At 34.1% G+C, this 19,740-nt stretch overlaps 1 protein-coding gene across 2 annotated transcripts in view; it reads right to left on the bottom strand.

The window, feature by feature from the left end:
- Positions 1 to 249: 249 nt before the first annotated feature.
- Positions 250 to 19,740, bottom strand: part of COPS2 (COP9 signalosome subunit 2) — a 33,535-nt gene continuing 14,044 nt past the window's right edge. Inside the window, exons 4-13 of one of the 2 annotated variants that reach the window (XM_032297814.1) lie at positions 16,649 to 16,774; positions 14,480 to 14,590; positions 14,281 to 14,358; positions 11,147 to 11,321; positions 10,738 to 10,916; positions 10,574 to 10,626; positions 7,369 to 7,466; positions 6,165 to 6,247; positions 3,663 to 3,721; positions 250 to 3,034 (exon numbers count right to left, since the gene is read on the bottom strand). In XM_032297814.1, the coding sequence (XP_032153705.1) occupies positions 2,890 to 3,034; positions 3,663 to 3,721; positions 6,165 to 6,247; positions 7,369 to 7,466; positions 10,574 to 10,626; positions 10,738 to 10,916; positions 11,147 to 11,321; positions 14,281 to 14,358; positions 14,480 to 14,590; positions 16,649 to 16,774 (1,107 nt within the window). In that variant the 3' untranslated portion in view covers positions 250 to 2,889. The remainder of the gene's footprint in view (positions 3,035 to 3,662; positions 3,722 to 6,164; positions 6,248 to 7,368; positions 7,467 to 10,573; positions 10,627 to 10,737; positions 10,917 to 11,146; positions 11,322 to 14,280; positions 14,359 to 14,479; positions 14,591 to 16,648; positions 16,775 to 19,740) is intronic. The other variant, XM_032297815.1, reaches the window with a different exon arrangement.

Raw genomic sequence — 19,740 nt, 5'->3', positions numbered from 1 at the left:
AGAATTGCTTGAACCTGGGAGGCAGAGGCTGCAGTGAGTCGAGATCGTGCCACTGCACTCCAGACTGGTGCCTGGTGACAGAGCAAGGCTCCATCTCAAAAAAATATTAGATTCTCGGTTTTCTTGAAAGATATAATATCAGCCTGTAGTTAGATGGGACTCACGTGATGAGAACATTACTTAGTACAAATATATTCATCTTTTAAAAAGAAATCAGTTATGTTACATCAAGGTGTGGAGAAAAAAATATTTAATTAACAAGTTTAATGTAAGAGCAAGAAAGAGCAACGGAAATCCAGCTCTTGCAGACAGCATCTACTTGTGGCAGCCAAGGATTTCTTTGAAGTAACATTTACCTAAGTTAAGGGATAAAAAGAAAAAATGAGATGAACACATTACAGTATGATGGAAACCACGTGGTATGGTTTTCACAAAAGTGGAAAAGATTTAATCAGTTAATAAATGCTACAAATTTGTCAATCAATTTTTAACTTCCCCTAAATTTGTATTTTGATAAGTAATCTCTAAGATTTCATCTCTACAATATTTGATGCACAAAAACACAGAAAAATGTTTTAAGAGAAGAATAAATTATTTTAAGTTAGTCAGACTGTTAAGATATATAAAAAACCTGTGTTCCAGAACAAAAGTCACAGATGACTAACAGAAAAAATAGAATGCACCCATATCTGGGTAAACAAAGGTATGTAATACACAATTACAATAAATTATTATGGTATAACTTTGGATACTGTTATATATTTAGCCCAGTGTTCCAAACAGTAACAAGTGCATGCTTTCTCTCTAGGAAGTGGAAGATGCACTATTGTACAAAGCAAAAATATCACAGGAGAACTGGGCACTATAAGAATTGGAGGATAAAGGTTAAATCATTTCATTCAAATCCTTTAAATTCTAATTCCATCAACTCAAAGTTAAGAAGGGCTTTAGCTTTCAAGGATTATCACATGCATACATATTTGCATACAGGCACAGAAACTCATCATTTTTATTTGGATAACAAAGGGTCTCCAAATTATATTGAAAAATAAATCCTAATTAATATCACTCTTGTAAAAAAAAGTTTAGCACACTTTTCACAAATGATTTATGTAAAAGAGAGAAAATACACATAATTTTATAATATCTTAAACTCTTTTATTCCCTACCATAGACATTTTGTCTTTTGTTTTCTTTCAGTTTTCTACAATTTCCAACTTGTACCTGTGTTTAATACTGCTTTAGTCTGCTAAAGACATTGATTGCTTTTCTAAATCTAAGGATTATATAGTTTTAGTATAAATATATATCACATATTTCCTTAAAATTTTGACAAAACCGAATGAGCATGCCTTGTTTTAAGTCCATGCTCCTTCCACTGTTTATAAAATCTGATTTAATGATCAAAAAATTCTTGGTTGTCACTCTTCTGTTACAACATCTTCCTTCTGAACTGCCACCCAGTTTATACATAATAATATCAAGCAGTAGAAAAACCAAAGAAATTATGTTAATCTTAGTTCTTCCTTTTGACACTATAAAATAATGTGAACTTTTAAAAAAATGAAACAATACATCCAAAACTCAATACATTCAAATGAGCTGAGTTCCTTTTTACCTTGGAAGGCCACAGTTCATTCTCCTAAGTATACTGCCACTGCTCAAAATACCTTGAAAACTCTTTTGGTATTGCTTCCAAAGCAAGTTGTATGCTTTCTGCATTACCTCAAAGTTAGGTGGAAGTTTTCTAAATTTCTTGTGGTACCAAATAATGGTAACTAAAAATAGTCAAGTTTCTTATTACTATCTTTTTTAAAACAATGTATAATCACAAAGTTAATAGTCTGTGTGACAAATTAACTTTGAATGCAATTCTAAAAGAGTAAACCCAGCAGGTTTTGGGCAATGGTAGATTGCTGGCATTAGGAAATAACCTTCCAGCATGATCACTATGCAGAGTTAACATTCATTTAGCTGTCTATGTTCTGGCATATTTGTTTAAAGTGAACATTCTGAGAGTTAGTATTCTTTTGAAAAGGAATATCACTCTTAAGAAAAAAATTTATTCCTTTAAAGCATCACTGTCATAACTATGCAAGTGTTTTGTTAGAAAGTAGTTCTCCTTACTGTATCAATAAAGACGACTTTTAAAAACTTGAAAGCAAATAACCAACTTATTTGCCCCCAGGCTTTTTAAAATCATTAACTGAAGATAAAATAATTTGAAATTTCAAAGTCCTAAAAAACAATTCCAAATGTAATAAAAACACATCAAGAACCAAACTACAATTTCTGAGCTGCACTGTTTATTTTGCTGCTTGAAACCTAAGTGACAGTATGCCACTATAATTATGGGGTTTCGTCTAAACCTTTACTACACTGCAGGTACAGAAATATACGGACACATTTTTGGAGAATTGACATTTTGCAAAATGCAGCAAACATTTTAATTTATACATGAGAAAAGGAAGTGTTCAAAAGGGTATGCATTTCAAGTTATTGCAGGTTATTTGTGAGAGAATTTCTGAAGGTAAAACATGTTTAAATTTAACCAACAGTAGCGTGTCAGCGTATTTAAAATCATGACAAAAATCTTCTCTCTGGTCATGTTGCCCATGACAAATTACTATGATGTTGTATGTTTAGGGCAAAATGTCAATACAGCATAAATCCCATGGTATTTTGGTTTTCTTCTGGAGATTAAAGCTGTTTTTCTTGGGATAAATGCAGCAGCAAAACACAAACCAGTTGATCAAAAAAGCACTTCTGCCATAACTCCAATAATTTTCAGGACACATCAACCGACAGTAGTTTTGCCATTCCCAGTTCTTTTAAGGATTACATCTCTGCACTGTTGCCTTAAGGATGTCTGTAGAAGCTTGTTCTCTGTTAAGCCAGTTTACTGACTACAGCCTGGTTGAGAGAATTTAGTTGGTTGGTCCATTTATCTAGTGCAGTATATCGTGCACCACCCCTCTTCTGATGATCCAGTTCGAGGAGCTGGTTGACTTGATCAATTCGGCCATGAATAGTGCTAGAAATAAATAAATAAGACGTGTCTACAAAAGACTTTCATCAAGCACAGCTTCTGGACTACTGTTTCATAAAACATGGTATCAATAAATGCAAAAAAAAAAAAAAAAAAAAAAAAGCAACTGCCTATATTAAATGATTTCAATGTTAGTTTTAACTTCATTGCCTTATTCAAACTCTAGACTGAAACCAGATTTCAGATACTTTTCATCAGTTTCACTGAAAGAACCACTAGGCATAGACTTATCCAATTAATCAAAGGCAAACATCACCTGTGAAGCTTTAAACAATGTACTGTTTAAGAAGATATAATTTCAAAAATGTTATGTACCACATACCCTATCCTTAACAACATACATAAATACTATTCATTAAATAATTCTTTGGCAATATAATGAATAAAAAATCCTCCTGAAAAATCATTTAGAACTTCTTCAGAGATAATGTATTTAACATGCTCATTCATTTATCAAAAACCATCACACATACATATATACCTCTTTCAAGAGAAAACTATAACCCAAGGGTACTTTTTATTAAAACTCAAGAATCCAACCGCTACTTTTGTCACTATTATTCAAAACTTAAGGTACCAAACGTTTTGTGATAAAAAATAGTAAAGTACTTACTTATCCAATATGCACTGCACCAGCAAGCTCTCCACATCAGCTACATCTATGTTTAATTCCTAGGACAAAAGACTTGTTATATACTAATTAACATTTAAAAGACTTCATGATTTTACATAATCATTCTACTTTTAATTCATTTCTATCACTTAAAGGAAAAATAGTGAAGAGAAGATTTTTAAACATATTTCATTATCACTTCAAAATATCTCTGAGAACACAGGTATGATAAAGCTTAACTTTTCAACTTCTGAAGTATATTCCTACAACAATTTTACTGTTGTTAAAGTTGATCTTCATCATGAATCTTGAATCTATAAATCTTCATCATGAATCTGTAGATCTTCATCAAGAATCTATAAATTACTTCACGTCCAAAGTAATTTATAGATTCAATGCTACCCCCATCAAGCTACCATTGACTTTCTTAACAGAACTGGAAAACACCACCTTAAACTTCATATGGAACCAAAAAAGAGCCCACATAGCCAAGACAATCCTAAGAAAAAACAAAAACAAAAACAAAAACAAAGCTGGAGGCATCAGGCTACCTGACTTCAAACTATACTACAAGGCTACAGTAATCAAAACAGCATGGTACTGTAACAAAACAGAGATATAGACCAATGGAACAGAACAGAGGCCTGAGAAATAACACCACACATCTGCAACCACATCTGATCTTTGACAAACCTGACAAAAACACACAATAGGGAAAGGATTCTCTATTTAATAAATAGTGTTGGGAAAACAAGCTAGCCATATGCAGAAAGCTGAAACTGAATCCCTTCCTCACACCTTATATAAAAATTAACTCGAGATGGATTCAAGATTTAAACATAAGACCTAACATCATTGCCAAGAAGAAAACCTAGGCAATACCATCCAGGACATAGGCATAGACAAGGACTTCATGACTAAAACACCAAAAGCAATGGCAACAAAAGCCAAAATAGACAAAGGGCACCTAATTAAACTTAAGAGCTTCTGCACAGCAAAAGAAACAGTCATTAGAGTGAACTGGCAACCAACAGAATGGGAAAAAATTTTTGCAATCTACCCATCTGACAAAGGGCTAATATCCAGAATCTACAATGAACTTGCACAATTTACAAGAGAAAACAACCCCATCAAAAAGTGGGCAAAGGATATGAAAAGACACTTCTCAAAAGAAGACATCTATGAGGCCAATAAGCATATTAAAAAAAGCTCATTATCACTGGTCATTAGAGAAATGCAAATCAAAACCACAATGAGATACCATTTCAGGCCAGTTAGAATGACAATCATTAAAAAATCAGGAGACAACAGATGCTGGAGAGGATGTGGAGAAATAGGAACGCTTTTGCACTGTTGGTGGGAGTGCAAATTAGTTCAACTATTGTGAAAGACAGTGTAGTGGTTCCTCAAGGACCTAGAACTAGAAATACCATTTGACCCAGCAATCCCATTACTGGGTATAAACCTAAAGGATTATAAATAATTCCTTTATAAAGACACAGGCACAAGTATGTTTATTGCGGCACTGTTCACAATAGCAGACTTGGAACCGACCCAAATGCCCATCAATGATAGACTGGATAAAGAAAATGTGGCACATATGTACCATGGAAAACTACGCAGCCATGAAAAAGGATGAGTTCATGTCTTTTGTAGGGACATGAATAAAGCTGGAAACCATCATTGTCAGCCAAGTGACACAAGAACAGAAAACCAAACACCACATGTTCTCACTCTTAAGTGAGTGTTGAACAATGAGAACACATGGACACAGGGAGGGAAACATCACACACGGGGTCCTGTCCGGGGGTTGGGGGGCTAAGGGAGAGACAGCAGGATGTCGGGGGATAGGGGAGGGATAGCATTAGGAGAAATACCTAATGTAGATGATGGGGTGATGGATGCAGCAAACAACCATGGCATATGTATTCCTAATAAACCTGCATGTTCTGCACATGTACCCTAGAACTTAAAGTATAATAACAATTAAAACCAAAAAGGGCAAAAAAAAAAAAAAAAAAAGTTGACCCTTCATCAATTATATATTAAACCACTACTCTCCCCTGGAAGTTTCTCTGAGATTCTCTGAATCTTTAAAAAGCATTTACTGATTACCAATTTCTTTGTTATAATGTTAAGGCTCTTTTCTGTTAACTCAATTTATGCCAAGAAACAGAAAAATTCATATTAAAAGTAAAGTCCAATCCCAGCTACTCAGGAGACAGAGATAGGAGGATTGCCTGAGGTCAGAGTTCAAGATTATAGTGTGCCACAACTGTGCCTGTGAATAGCCACTGTACTCCGGTCTGGGCTACACAGCAAGACCCAGTCTCTTAAAAAATGAAAAATAAAATAAAATAAGCTCTTAAGTTACGTTTAATTTAGAATATGCATTTATTATAATAAAATGTTACCAAGTTAGTGACTGTTAAATGCAAAATTGGTATACTGCATTTAAAACTATAAATTATAAACATCATTAAAATTCATGAAAATAAGTACCTTAGAAATAAAAGGAATATGTATTCTTGTGTAAGGCTTAATTAATTTTATAAGCACTTGTGTTCTGATGTTTCGCAAAAGCTCTGAAAGACAAAAAATTAAAATAACATTTAACAGTTTGTATGTTATCTTTATGAATCATTATGTACTCCTAATTATCTTCTCAAAATACATCTTCCTGCTTGGCAAGGACTTAAAGTGTTTATATTTTAAAATATTTGGGTTAATACACGCACAGTATGAGCAGGTGCTACCTATCCTATAATTTCCTGTTCCCACCTCCTTGATTTTGTTCATGTTGAAACTCTACTAAAATATTAACTTGCCTTCTCAGTATTACACTACTTATCATTTCCTCATCAGTTAACATCTTTTAAGGTGATTTATACCAGCCAGCCAAGTTCCTTGTTTTAGATTCTCAAAACCTACAGTACTGTATTTTATATAATGCTTTTACAATTTACTCCAGTTGTCATATATAATAGTTTTTTAAATTTTTAAAAACTAGATTGAAATTCATGTAAAAAGATTCTACAGTTTTCTATATCTATAAAATGCAGTACCATCGCAGGTTCATGTAAGAACTTTTACAATGTCTACTGATTAAGAGAAAGCAAGATGGGGAACAACAGAACATTACTTCTGATGCATCTGAAAATTTAGTTGCAAATGGTCATTTAAAAACCTTCAAATAGCTCCATAATAAGTGGGAACATTGGAGCCATAAAAGAGGTCTCAGAACAAAGGAATGATTGTTGTCTTTGGTAATTCAACATAACTTACTAAAAATCTCAATTCACTTGCTGACATGAACACCTTCCCAATGTATATCTTAGTATTATCTATAGCAGGAGCTTTTGTTATTTGTCAAAAACAAACTCTAAAAATTAACTTTGAATCTAAGCATCAATAACAAACATGCAACAGCATCTATACTAGAATTTTTTAAAAAGGGACAGTTACTTTAAACAAAATGGACATTATATACAAACTTGACTTTATTATTATTAAATTGGCAAATAATTTCATTAAAACTACTTCATAATTTTAAGGAATATCCTATTCCATGACAGCATTTAGAAACATATCTATATTTTGCAATAGACAGAAGAAAAACAGCTTACTGCCATGCAGCTTCATTAAGAAGCATTTGTTTGACAGTGGCAAAGAAAGTAATAGAATCCAGTTGGCAGAAAGAACATACCTTCAATGTGTTCTCTTATGAAAGGATCATCCATGATGTTGCTGTGATTTGTTTTTAGAATCTTTTCAAATTCGGTGATGTCATTATTCTGATAGGCACTAATAGAATTAAACAAAAAGAGTAAATTATGTCAAACATGAAGAAGTTACGTACTAAATCAGATAATCTGAAGGTTTCTCAATTTTCATATGCAGAAATCTAAATAATATACTTTCTGTCATGGAAATCAGAGTTAAACACACACATCCTTCTGCCAAAAAATGTAAATTGCCTTTTCATGCTTTTGGTTTTTTAAAAGAAAGATTAAAAAAATCTTTTGGGATTATATACTATATTTATACATAGTTAATTAAAATCATCTCACTATCTTACTCTGCTAAAAGTTGGCAATAAAACACTTAACAACTATTTAATGATGTTTTCAAATGAAATTGTGCATTTAATTCCTAATTGTTCATAATGAAAGGAACCAGGTTTCATTTATACTACTACATGAAGAGGTGTGGTCCTGTCTTTCAAATAAAATATATACTCTTTGTAGGTTATCCAGAAAATGCAGCTTCCTAATTTTTATCTTCTAGAAAGCTACCAGCAACTGTCAAAACTTTTGAAAAGGAACATTTCTCAAATCTCTCTAACCTTAAAGTCCCACTGAGCTATAAAGCAAAGACATCAGTGGCAAATAATTAGTGCCAAGTGGGTATACACACTAAGTTAAGAGTGATGGAATCCCCTGCTGCAGAAGGCCCAAGGCTGATTTATGTTCCCAATTCTCGGAGGCATCTAGTCTTTCCTCTTGAAATAATTCTGTAAAGCTCTATGGGGATTGCTAAAGGTGCTGAGAAGGAAGAATCCAACCTTCTGGATATGGCACCACTGTCTGCTTTATATGTAACACATATCATCAGCCATTCTGCACGCCCTCTGCTGTGCTTCCATCTGTTGGGTTGCAATGTAACTTCATGTTAGGGGCAGGTGATTCAAGTGCTTCAACAGGAATTATTTTCCTCTAGTCTCCTGGCAACTGACTAGGAAGATAAAATTAGGAAGCATTACTTTCTTATCTATCCCAAATACATTGCTGTAATATACTATAGGAGGACATATTCAAGCACTGATAACATTTGCACAAACATTTATTTTATGTTTATAGACATACGTATTTTAACTATGAGACATTCTTCCATTTCTTAAGTAGGGTTTTTAAAAAAACATCTTATATTTGGGATACCATGGGTCACATCAAGTGGGTCAAAATTTACCATTAAATATGTAAAAACCATTATATATTCTGATATAGGTCAGATAAAGCTCTGATAAATCAGTCCTTTAACCAATTTTAATGTACTTAAGCCAATTTAATTTATATAAAATAAACTGGATAAAGTGTTTCCTCAATATTTCTAAGAGTTTTAAAAGTGTAAACTGCTGTTAGCAATTTAACATTACTAAAAATTTCTTAAAAGTATTATAAAGTTAATCTCTAAATCAGTTCTTAATGCAGCCAAATGTGGATGAAATAAACTATTTGAAATAAAGATGAAGTTTCCTTTAATAATTAAAAGCAACCTAATTCAACAAACAAATTAAAATAAAGAAGTAAACAATAAAGAAACTGATTTAATGTGGTAATTCAGGTTCTTAATTCCCAACCGTTCTTAGTCCCCCTAAAAAAAAAAAAACGGGCTTTTTTTTTTTTTTTTTTTGGAAAACCCAAAAAAATATGTGTTTTCAAAAAAAAAAAAAAAAAAAAAAATTAAATGAGGCTGGGCATGATGGCTCACGCCTGTAATCCCATCACTTTGGGAGGCTGAGGCGGGTCAATTACCTGAGGACAGGAGTTTGATGCCAGTCTGGCCAACATGGTGAAACGCCACCTCACTAAGAACACAAAAAATTAACCAGGTGTGGTGACTCGTGCCTGTAATCTCAGCTACTCGGGAGACTGAGGCAGGAAAATTGCTTGAACCTGGGAGGTGGAGGTTGCAGTGAGCCGAGATCGTGCCACTGCACTCCACCATGGGCGACAAGAGAGAAACTCTGTTAAAAAAAAAAAAAAAAAAAAAAAAAAAAAAAAAGAAAGAAAGAAAATTAAATGAGGACATTTAACATAGGAACTTTAATATCATGAAATAAGCTATTTATTTTCCCCAAGTATATACAATTTATACTTGGTGACAATTTATATGTAGGTGACCCATAATTTGCAGTCTAATAGCATTTTTTGTTAAAGGAAAAAGTACTAAAAATAGAACTTCTGACCACCTAAGTTATTTACATATATCTGCGAAAAAAAGTCCTGCCTTATGTCCCTAGCTACATTTGCCCAGCCTTCATAAAACTCAGCTGTACAACCTAAAATAAAAGACTTAAAGAAACTTAAGTTTCTTATACTTTTTTAATGAATAAAGCCCACAAAAACCCAGGGCTCCATTTATTCTAGGCCTAGAGGAAAGTTTCTCTTACTTACTATTCCTTTTGCAAAAATGGGCCTTTTCTTCTAGGCTTTTTGTTTCGTCTTATCTTCCATAATTTTGTTTAATATTAATCGACTATGGTAGGTTCTTCAGTGTTCTCCACAGAATCATTCAATAAATCTTGGGTTTCTTACCAGTACAACCCTCTGTCACCCCACACTCCACCTTGGAAAATTATCCATTGTAAACATTTAAAAAAATACTTTCATCTTGTCATTGAGAAAATACATAAGTAAAGAAATATGTTTATGTCATCTTGTCTTACTGAAAATTCTTGACTCATCTCGGACTAGTCCATAATTTCATTTTGGATTAAGAGAGATACAGGCAGTATCATTGTGAAATAATGTTTTAAGACATCCACAATCAGTTTTCCACTGAAAGACAGCAGGTGCCTGTTCAGACATATAGACAAACGCACACACACCCCCCAACTGAAAGACAGCAGGTGCTTGTGCAGACACACACACACACACACACACACACACACACACACACACACAGATAATAGGAAAACTAAGCAGTGGATACTTTATAAAATCTTGTGGCTACAGAAGACAGCACAGTAACTTCAGGAGATAAAAATTTTACAAACTTTTGTAAGAAAATACAAAAAGGCAAATGATGAATATTAACTAAGTTCTGAAAGGTCTTCTCTCTTGCTCCTTTTAGCACTGCTTTAAGGAAATTTACCTTAAATTTACCTTAACTGAAATATAAAATCTTACCTTACTAAATTCGTCATTGCTAAAATTTCTGGATCATTTTTGTACGGCTTGGCCTAAACACAGTAAAGAAAAAAATTATGTATAAGTACAAATAATATTTAAAAAGAAGTAACATTTATTTCCAGATAGCTAATAAGAGAAAATAACAAGTAAAACACACGTACCTCCTGCGAGTCAAATGGATTTATTCCTGATTTCATAAGCATATTTGCTAAGACCAAATATTTTAAGCAAGTAGTTCGTCTCGGACTTCCAGATTCATCATAATTCTTGAAGGCTTCAAAAAAATCAGTGTGTGCCTTTTCAAATTCACCTTCTCTCAAGTGCATTTTACCACCACATTCTGTGAAGAAAAGGACATGAGAAAATAGGATATTTTCACTTCTGTAATAATAAGACTGACCATTTCATAAAGGCCAAATGAAAATTATATCAGTGACTTTCAGTTTTTAATTCTATAACTTGAATAGTACTGGCCCGAAGGTATATACTGAAGTTCTAAAAAGCCAGGGTTTAATTAAACACTTTGATATCTCCCCACGTAACTGCCCACCCTCTCCAAACCAAACTTGCCTCTGATAACTCCCATGATCAGTGGATGAGGGATGGCAGACTTGATGTGAAGTGACTGTTCATAGAGTGCTTTAAGTTTTTTGTTATTTTTCTGTGCTGTATACATTTGAATTTCCAAAGCATATATTTCTAATAACTGTGTGCCTTTTTTCAGATCATCTTCTCCATCATCAGTCTAGGGAAGCAAATACTTAACTTTAGAAGAGATAGAAGTCAGACAGTAATTCTTATTTGCATTAGCCTGGAAATCTTACATTTATAATACTATTTCTATGTGAAAATGCAATATAAACTTAAATTGGGAGCTAGAGTACTAGAATGCCACTTATAATGGCCAAAAAGAAACTAACACATTCTTTCTACTTTCTAGTTATAAGGAAAAAATAGCTAAAGGTTTTTTTGTACTGTAGTCCTTCCTTATCCATAGCGAACATATTCTAAGACCTCCAGTGGATGCCTCAAACTAAGTATAGTACTATGTTTTTTCCTACATAGTAAGTCCACATTTAACACTGTTGATAGGTTCTTGGAAACCATGACCTCAAGCGAAACAATGTACAATGAAATCATTTCCCCCCTCATCAACTTTATAACAAAATAGTGTTGAACAAAGCAATGTTAAGTCACCGTTTCTAAGAACCTATTAACAATGTTAAGTGAAAACTTACTGTATATACATACCTGTGATAAAGTTTAATTTATAAATCAGGTACAGTAAGAGATTAACAATAACTGATTATAAAATAGAACACTTATAATAATATACTATAATAAAAGTTATATGAATGTGATCTTTCTCTCTCTGTATCTGAAAATATCTTATTTTCAGACTTCAGTTGACCACAGGTAATTGAAACTGAAGAAAGCAAACTGTGGATAAGCGTTAGGGGGACTAAGTGTGTATGAAATGTTTTAATGTTTACGTTTTTATCTAGGAGATATATTATTGTCTTCCCCAAATCTTCACAACTGCTTTTGAACCACTTATTCAATTAAAAAGACTTTATTAAGTGCCTTCCACATGCCAGGCGGGTCTAATGTGGTGAAATACAAAGTTAAAAAAGCGGAGGTTCTTGGTCTCAAAAGTTCACACTCTAGTAGAAGATTAATCTGTCAGTAGATAAATTACAATATAAACGATGACTCTAGCTGAAGCACAAACCAAGTGCCTAGAATGAAATAGAAAGGGACAAATTTTCCTTGAGGATGTCACAGGAATCACAAAAAGATGCTGACATTTGAGCATGACTTTAAAGCTGACCAACAGACGATGAAATGTAGGCCATGAAAAATAGCATATGATCAACAGTAACATATTCATAAATATCTAACACTGACATGTACTAAGCAAAAATGTATTGTTTATTGGGTCTTTAAACTTAAAATTGTTTAATTATTCACTAATGAACCATAACCAGAGTAAAACATACAATACACAAAACAATCTGTATATCTAGAGTATACTGCATCTCTCCCTGAACATACTTACATCAAAGTACTAAGTAATATAATGCTATTTCCCATTCAGATAGCATTTTTCTTATGTTCTTAAAGCAAAACTTCTTCAAAGGGTTTTCTCAAATTCCTTATATACATACATACTGAAAGACCCTCTGAGATAACTTCTCCAGCATTTCCATTTCATAAGGAACTGAACCTCCAGTTGGTTATGAATCAGACTAAGGCATCCTAACAATGCGCAGATACGAAATAATTCCTAAGTGACTAATCTGCTTTATAAAACAAAACTATTAAATATCTGTAGATGATTCATTCAGAACAATTTCCTTATCATTTCTCCTATTCACAGAAATGACACATATATCATTAAAATACCTCATGGCTGAGGGTGTGTGGGGCTGAAAAAAAAAATAGTACATGGCATTGGAAGAGTTTAAAATTATTTAAAGGCCAGGCACTGTGGCTCAGGTCTGTAATCCCAGCACTTTGGAAGGCCGAGGTAGACGGATCACGTGGTCAAGAGTTTGGGACCAGCCTAACCAACATGGTGAAACCCTGTCTTTACTAAAAATACAAAAATTAACCAGGCATGGTGGCGAGCGCCTGTATTCCCAGCTACTCAGGAGGCTCAGGCAGGAAAATTGCTTGAACCTGGGAGTTGGACGTTGCAGTAAGCCAAGATCACGCCACTGCACTCCAGCCCGGATGACAGAGCAAGGCTCTGTCTCAAAAGGAAAAAAAAAAAAAAAAAAAAAAAAAAATTTAAAGCAGTATTTCCACATTAAATTTAACCTAGTATTAAATGATGTATTTGGTTAAGACAAAAAAGGGAATATAAAATGAAAGGCTGGTTAAAAAGTTAAAGAGCTACTCTGTCCTAACCTTATGGCTTTTCAAATATAAATTCATTACAGAAAATAAAGAACTCAGTACCTCTATCACACTAGCCATACTTTAAATGCTTGACAGCTACACATAGCTGGTGCTACCATATTGGAAAACAGATAGAGAAAATTCCCAGTATCACTTAAAGTTCTGTTGGACAGTGCTGCTAGGGTTCATATAAATTGAAATATAAAAATATCTTTATTACATATTTATAATAACCTTACTCCATTTTCATATAGTATATAACTAAGTATTACGGCTTCCTTGTAGTAAGTATCACAATAGGCTATTTGTTTATTGATACTGGTACCTCATTACACAAAGAATAAAGACTGAGGGGCTGGGCATGGTGGCTCACACCTGTAAACCCAGTACTTTGGGAGGCCGAGGCGGGTAGACTGCCAGAGCTCAGGCATTCAAGACCAGCCTGGACAATATGGCAAAACCCCAACTCTACAAAAAAATATACAAAAAATTAGCTGGGCATGCTGGTGTGCGCCTGTAGTCCGAGCTACTCAGGAGGCTGAGGTAGGAAAACAGCTTCAGCCCATGAGGCAGAGGTTGCAGTAAGGCAAGATCACACCGCTCCACTCTCTAGCCTGGATGAGAGCCAGACCCTGTCTCAAGAAAAAAAAGATACTTTTTATAACTTATTTTCTAAATTTTATTTTTGGGATGTTTAAACAAAAAACATTCCTAAACAATATTTTGAATATGATTATTAATTATTGCTTACACTTTTTTTATTATGAAGAAATATTGAGAAAAAAATAAGGGAAAACTACCTGGCAGGACTGATGTAACTGACGTAAAATTTTTTGAAGCTTTCCATACTCCTCTCGTTCTAAATATAATTTTCCAAGCTGCAAAAAAGCAAACTTATTAAAATCGAGATTTCAACAGAAGGTGTATATCTTTAGGAGGCTTTATTAAGAACACCCACCCACATTTCAAAAGAAAAGAGTAAGTAATTATAATTGTTACCTTCGTGTTTGTCTTAAACCACAGTCTATCATTCTTAGCATCTTTCAAAGCTTCCAGAGTTGTTTCATAGAATTCCTGCAGTAAATCCATCTGACATAAAAAATCAGAATTCTATAATTGTAAACAGCAAATTTGTACCTGTTAATAAAGTTAATTTGAACAAACTAAAAGTGCATCTTTGAACTTTAATACATATAAGATACACTATTTGTATCTTACTGAATGTCTTGTACAGTCCCAAAAATTAACTGAAGCAAAACAGACCAAATTCACAAGTGTCATGATCTATTGTTTTACAAAACCCATAAAATATTTCCCCATATAACCATGCTGCCATAAGTTCTCATGCTGTAACAGTAAAAGTTTGTACTTCCCAATCTTAATAATTCATTCTGTATTTTACTTTTTAAAAAGCTAGTCAAGTGAAGCTGTGGGAGTGAAGAAGGAACAAAGTAATCTGTAACTGGGTGTGATCAATTAGCTGAAAATACCACTCCACTCAGATCAACCACTCATTTCATATTAACAGCAGTAAATGAATGTACACAGAATTAGTTGTACTGTTACTAACAGTATGTATCTTATTCACTCAACTCTTATTTGGAGCCTACAACGTGGCAAACACTAAGCATGCTGGTGAAGAAATATGAAAAAACAAATAATAAGCTCCTTCTCTCAAAATTCTTCTATAAATGTGACTAAGTTAACTCAACTGCACAGCTTTTAAGTCACTGGGAAACCATGGAGGTGGGTGCAGAGAAAAGTCTAGTATAATTTTAGCTATGTCTAATCACCACCAATTCACCAATCTGTGTGGCATTTTTTTCACGGAAATCATTATTTGTTTTACATCTTGATAAGTTCCCTTGCCCACACTCTTCCCCCTGCTTCTGGCTTTGCTTTTGTTTGAATATCTAATTCTCTACTTAACAGGATCAAGAAGAGGACTGTAAGAGCAGAAAAATTTCACATTTTCAGAAAACACTGCTTATTTATTCATGACTACTGATGGCATATTGAATAGAACAGAGTGCCACCCACTCAATATCTGTTGTTACTTTCAAAAACCAAAAACCTTACATATAACCGCACACAGAGCATGCAGTCTTGAAGTTTCAAAATCACTCGATTCCCTCTCCCTGCTCCAATTACTGACATAACATTTAATAACAGTGTACCAAATATGTTTTGATGACACTCGTTTTTTAAGAGTTGGTAAACATTTTCCAATTTAAGGAAAGCTCCATGATATATAACTAGAATTTGTGTCATTAAGTGTTAATAATCTAACAAAACATGTAAGTTTACCTTCCTCTATTCGTATGACATAAAATTTAAAGAGTAGAAACTGCCTGAAAAAAATGACATCTAGTAGAAAAGACATTAAATGAGGCTGATTCTGACCTGAACATTCTTTTATCATGAGTACAGAAAGTATCAAACATTTTAAGAAATACTAAATGATACAGAGACTATATCCTGTGCTAAAATATCAGAGTAAGAAGACTAAAAACTAAAACTGAGGACTATGCTGCTTACAAGGATAAGAACAAATTATCCAATTAAAAATTATCTTAGCAAAAAAAAATACATATAATCGCTGGTTTGCTTAACAGCCAAAATCTAGACTCATAATGAAAGCACTATCACTCCCAATACCCTCTTTAGTTTCTTTCATCAGTAGCTCTTCTTTCATTATCCACCCATCCTTTGCAGAAGCATTTACTGAGTGCCTGCTGAGTAATGCCAAACACTAACTGATAAGAGCACAGGCACTCCTCAAAAATTTTAATGTAATCAAATCCCCACAAATAACCTGTGATTCAGTTTATTTAACACCTCAGAAGGGCCAGCTGAAGTGCTAATGGAGTTTATCAGAAGGACCTGTGGTAGCAACTGTACAGGAGTCTAACCTAAGCCTGAAAAGTTTTTTACAGATTTTAGTATCTGAAGACATTATTTAAAAAGATCAACCTGGAGTTATTACCTTTAACTATTATGTAATCAGTAATATAACCAAGAAGATACTATTTATCATTTTTAAAGCCCACTAATAACTAGCATAACTACTTAAATAGAAGCACTAGGCCTTTTCATTAGTAAAGAATGAACCCTTACTATAAATAATAAACACATTGATGGTGCCAAGAGGAGAAAATTGAGTCTAACCTGTTTAGAAGTAGAGATATAATCAAGAATAGAATTAATGGATTTTTCAGAATAATTTCTTGTGACTGCACTCCGAATATAGGTCAATAGTTGTTTATATCTATTCATCATTTCTGGAAAGTTTGTCTGTAAGAAAAGAAAAATGAATTATCAGATATAAATTTATGTACTAAAATATGTACACATGATTAAGGTTATAGAATAGACTACTACAAAAAGAAATGTAGTTCATATAATTCATAATATAGTTTTGTAAAAGATGAACTACGTATGATAGGAACACTATCAACATTTTTATCTTAAATTGGAAATTACTAGATTACTCAGATAACAAATCAAATGTATAAAGCTGGCTTATAAAACAAGTACAACTGCTAAATTTTCCAAATTTCAGAAACTGTCATTGTACAATATTATTTAAATCATAAAACCTACCAAAATATTCATAAGCCAAAACATACAAATAAAATCCAAGTTTTCTTTTCTTTTTTTTTTTTTTTTTGAGATGGAGTTTCATTCTTGTTGCCCAGGCTGGAGTGCAGTGGTGTGATCTCGGCTCAACGCAACCTCCTCCTCCCCGCGTTCAAGTATTTCTCCTGCCTCAGCCTCCCAAGTAGCTGGGACTACAGGCATGTGCCACCACATCTGGCTACATTTTGTATTTTTAGTAGAGATGGGGTTTCTCATGTTTGTTAGGCTGGTCTTGAACCACAGACCTTAGGTGATCCACTTGCCTTGACCTCCCAAAGTGCTGGGATTATAGACGTGAGACACTGTGCCAAGCCAAAATCCAAGTTTTTAAATGCCTTGTGTACCTGCTACATAGGATATTAGCTATATTCACCCCTGTGATTTTATCCAGTCATTAGGAAGCTCTAAAGTAAGACTTACGTGTTTCTTTTCTCCCTATAAATGGCTGGCTGTATATAAAAATGTGAAAATTAAACAATCTTTTCAAGCCTCATTACTCATATTTCACGTCAAGAAAAGTCTCCCCATCTAAGGTTCTACTCAATAGTAGATGTAGTTAATGTTATTATACCTTATATTTGTACTACTGAGGTTGTTCCAGGAAACATGAAAAGTCTAAAAAATAAAGGAGTATTGACACTTAAGAATTCTAGGAGAGGTTTACCATTTCTAAGTATAACCTGTAAGTCAATTTATGAGTCTAACCATATAACCTGCATCCACAGTCCTCACCATCTGCAACTGCTGTTAATCCCTCTTTTTACTGAGTTCTACTCTATTTTCATCAAAGATGCAAAGCATTGGCAGATACAAATGCTTCTTTCCTTGACTACTTGTACACATGTGTTTATTAGGGTGAGGAATAAACTAATAATGTCGTAACTATCCTGCTTAAGACAATACATTCTGCCCTGAGACACATCACGAAGAGCAAGAAAACTTGAGAATAATCCCTGAAACCTTCTAAGCAAGAGTTGAATCACAATAAAGAAAACAATAGAGGTAGATGGGATAGAACTATGGAAATAAATATATAAAACCACTTTTGTTTTCAAGTTTTATGTGGGGGTAAATCATAGGTAACAACCTGTCAATGAGCTGCCAAATCCACATTACAGTATGTATCTTGTAGCAAAAGGGAAATCAGAGAAATATGACTATCCTAACTTTGAGGCTGTATTTTGGCACTGAAATAGGAGTTTTGCAAAAAGTAATAGTTTTGGGCTGGGCTTGGTGGCTCAAACCTGTAATCCCAGCACTCTGGGAGGCCATGATGGGAAGATCCCTTGAGCCCACGAGTTTGAGACCAGCCTGGGCAACATGGCGAAACCCCATCTCTACAAAAACCACAAACTAGCCAGGTGTGGTGGCACGCGCCTGCAGTCCCAGTTACTTGGAGGCTGAGGCAGGAGGATAGCTTGAGCCCGGGAGACAGAGGTTGCAGTGATGCAATGAACCAAGACTGTGTCACTGAACTTCAGCCAGGGCAATGGAGTAAGACTTCATCTCAAAAAAAAAAAAAAAAAAAAAAAAAAAAAAAAATTACAGTTTTGAATTCATCTCCTTTAATTTGGAGCTCATTAAAAAAATTATAATTAAAGACTGAAGGAAGATTAGGTAAATTGGTCCCAGATCAGTTGATAGTGAACCTTTTCAACTTTTTATTACCTAAAATCACTACATACAACATAGGTCCTACTCTGAGTCCAAGCAGAAAACGAGGGGGGCAGATATAGAAGCTGAAATCACTCTGTGAACCGTAACTTATTCACAGATGCTGCTACAGCAAACAAAAGGTAGGTAAGGTAGACAAAATAACATAAAATGCAAACAACCCTCTCCCTGACTTCCTACCCCCTCTGCTCAAGGTAAAATGGCAAAACCAACTCTTAAGGGTAGCATAGCGTTCAACTGAACTCAAAATGAAACCACTGCTAGTACGTTACAATAGCAGAGTTCTATAGGGACTCTTGGTATTTTCTCAAATCACAGAACCGAAGAGTTAAACATTCAGCCCCTAATGTCACGATAGTTGTTTAATCAAAAATTTCTGTCCCTTGAAACACTTGGTGCTTCTTCCACAGCCATGTAAGTCATTAATTTGAATACAGTAAATGTTTGTGTTTATTATTTTTGTAAACAAAAAATGAAAAGAAAGCACAGGGGCTCTGGGCAACACAGAAATGTTTTGAAAGTATTAGAGCAGTAGAAGTACAAAGGGTAAATGCAATCTAGACAATTTTCATTCTCTAACTAGATTTAATATACAATATACTTAATAACATTTAACATGTTTTGAATTGTTCTGATATATTTTGGGGAATAAATGAACTAAAACATTTTGTGAACAGCTTCTGTAGATGCCATGGAGTGCCCCTATTAAAGGCGAGAGAAACAATATCAGAGTGAGAGTACCTCAAAAAGAGGAGGTACAAGATTAGTAGAAGTTACCTGGATACAAGTACTAGTGACATGGGATAGAGAAGCTAACGGGGGCCGGGCGCGGTGGCTCAAGCCTGTAATCCCAGCACTTTGGGAGGCCGAGGCAGGTGGATCATGAGGTCAAGAGATCGAGACCATCCTGGTCAACATGGTGAAACCCCGTCTCTACTAAAAAAAAA

This window comes from Sapajus apella, unplaced genomic scaffold (genome assembly GCF_009761245.1).
Source record: "Sapajus apella isolate SASKATOON/1434 unplaced genomic scaffold, GSC_monkey_1.0 scaffold37, whole genome shotgun sequence".
NCBI lineage: Eukaryota > Metazoa > Chordata > Mammalia > Primates > Cebidae > Sapajus > Sapajus apella.
This window is presented reverse-complemented; position numbering and strand designations above follow the sequence as displayed.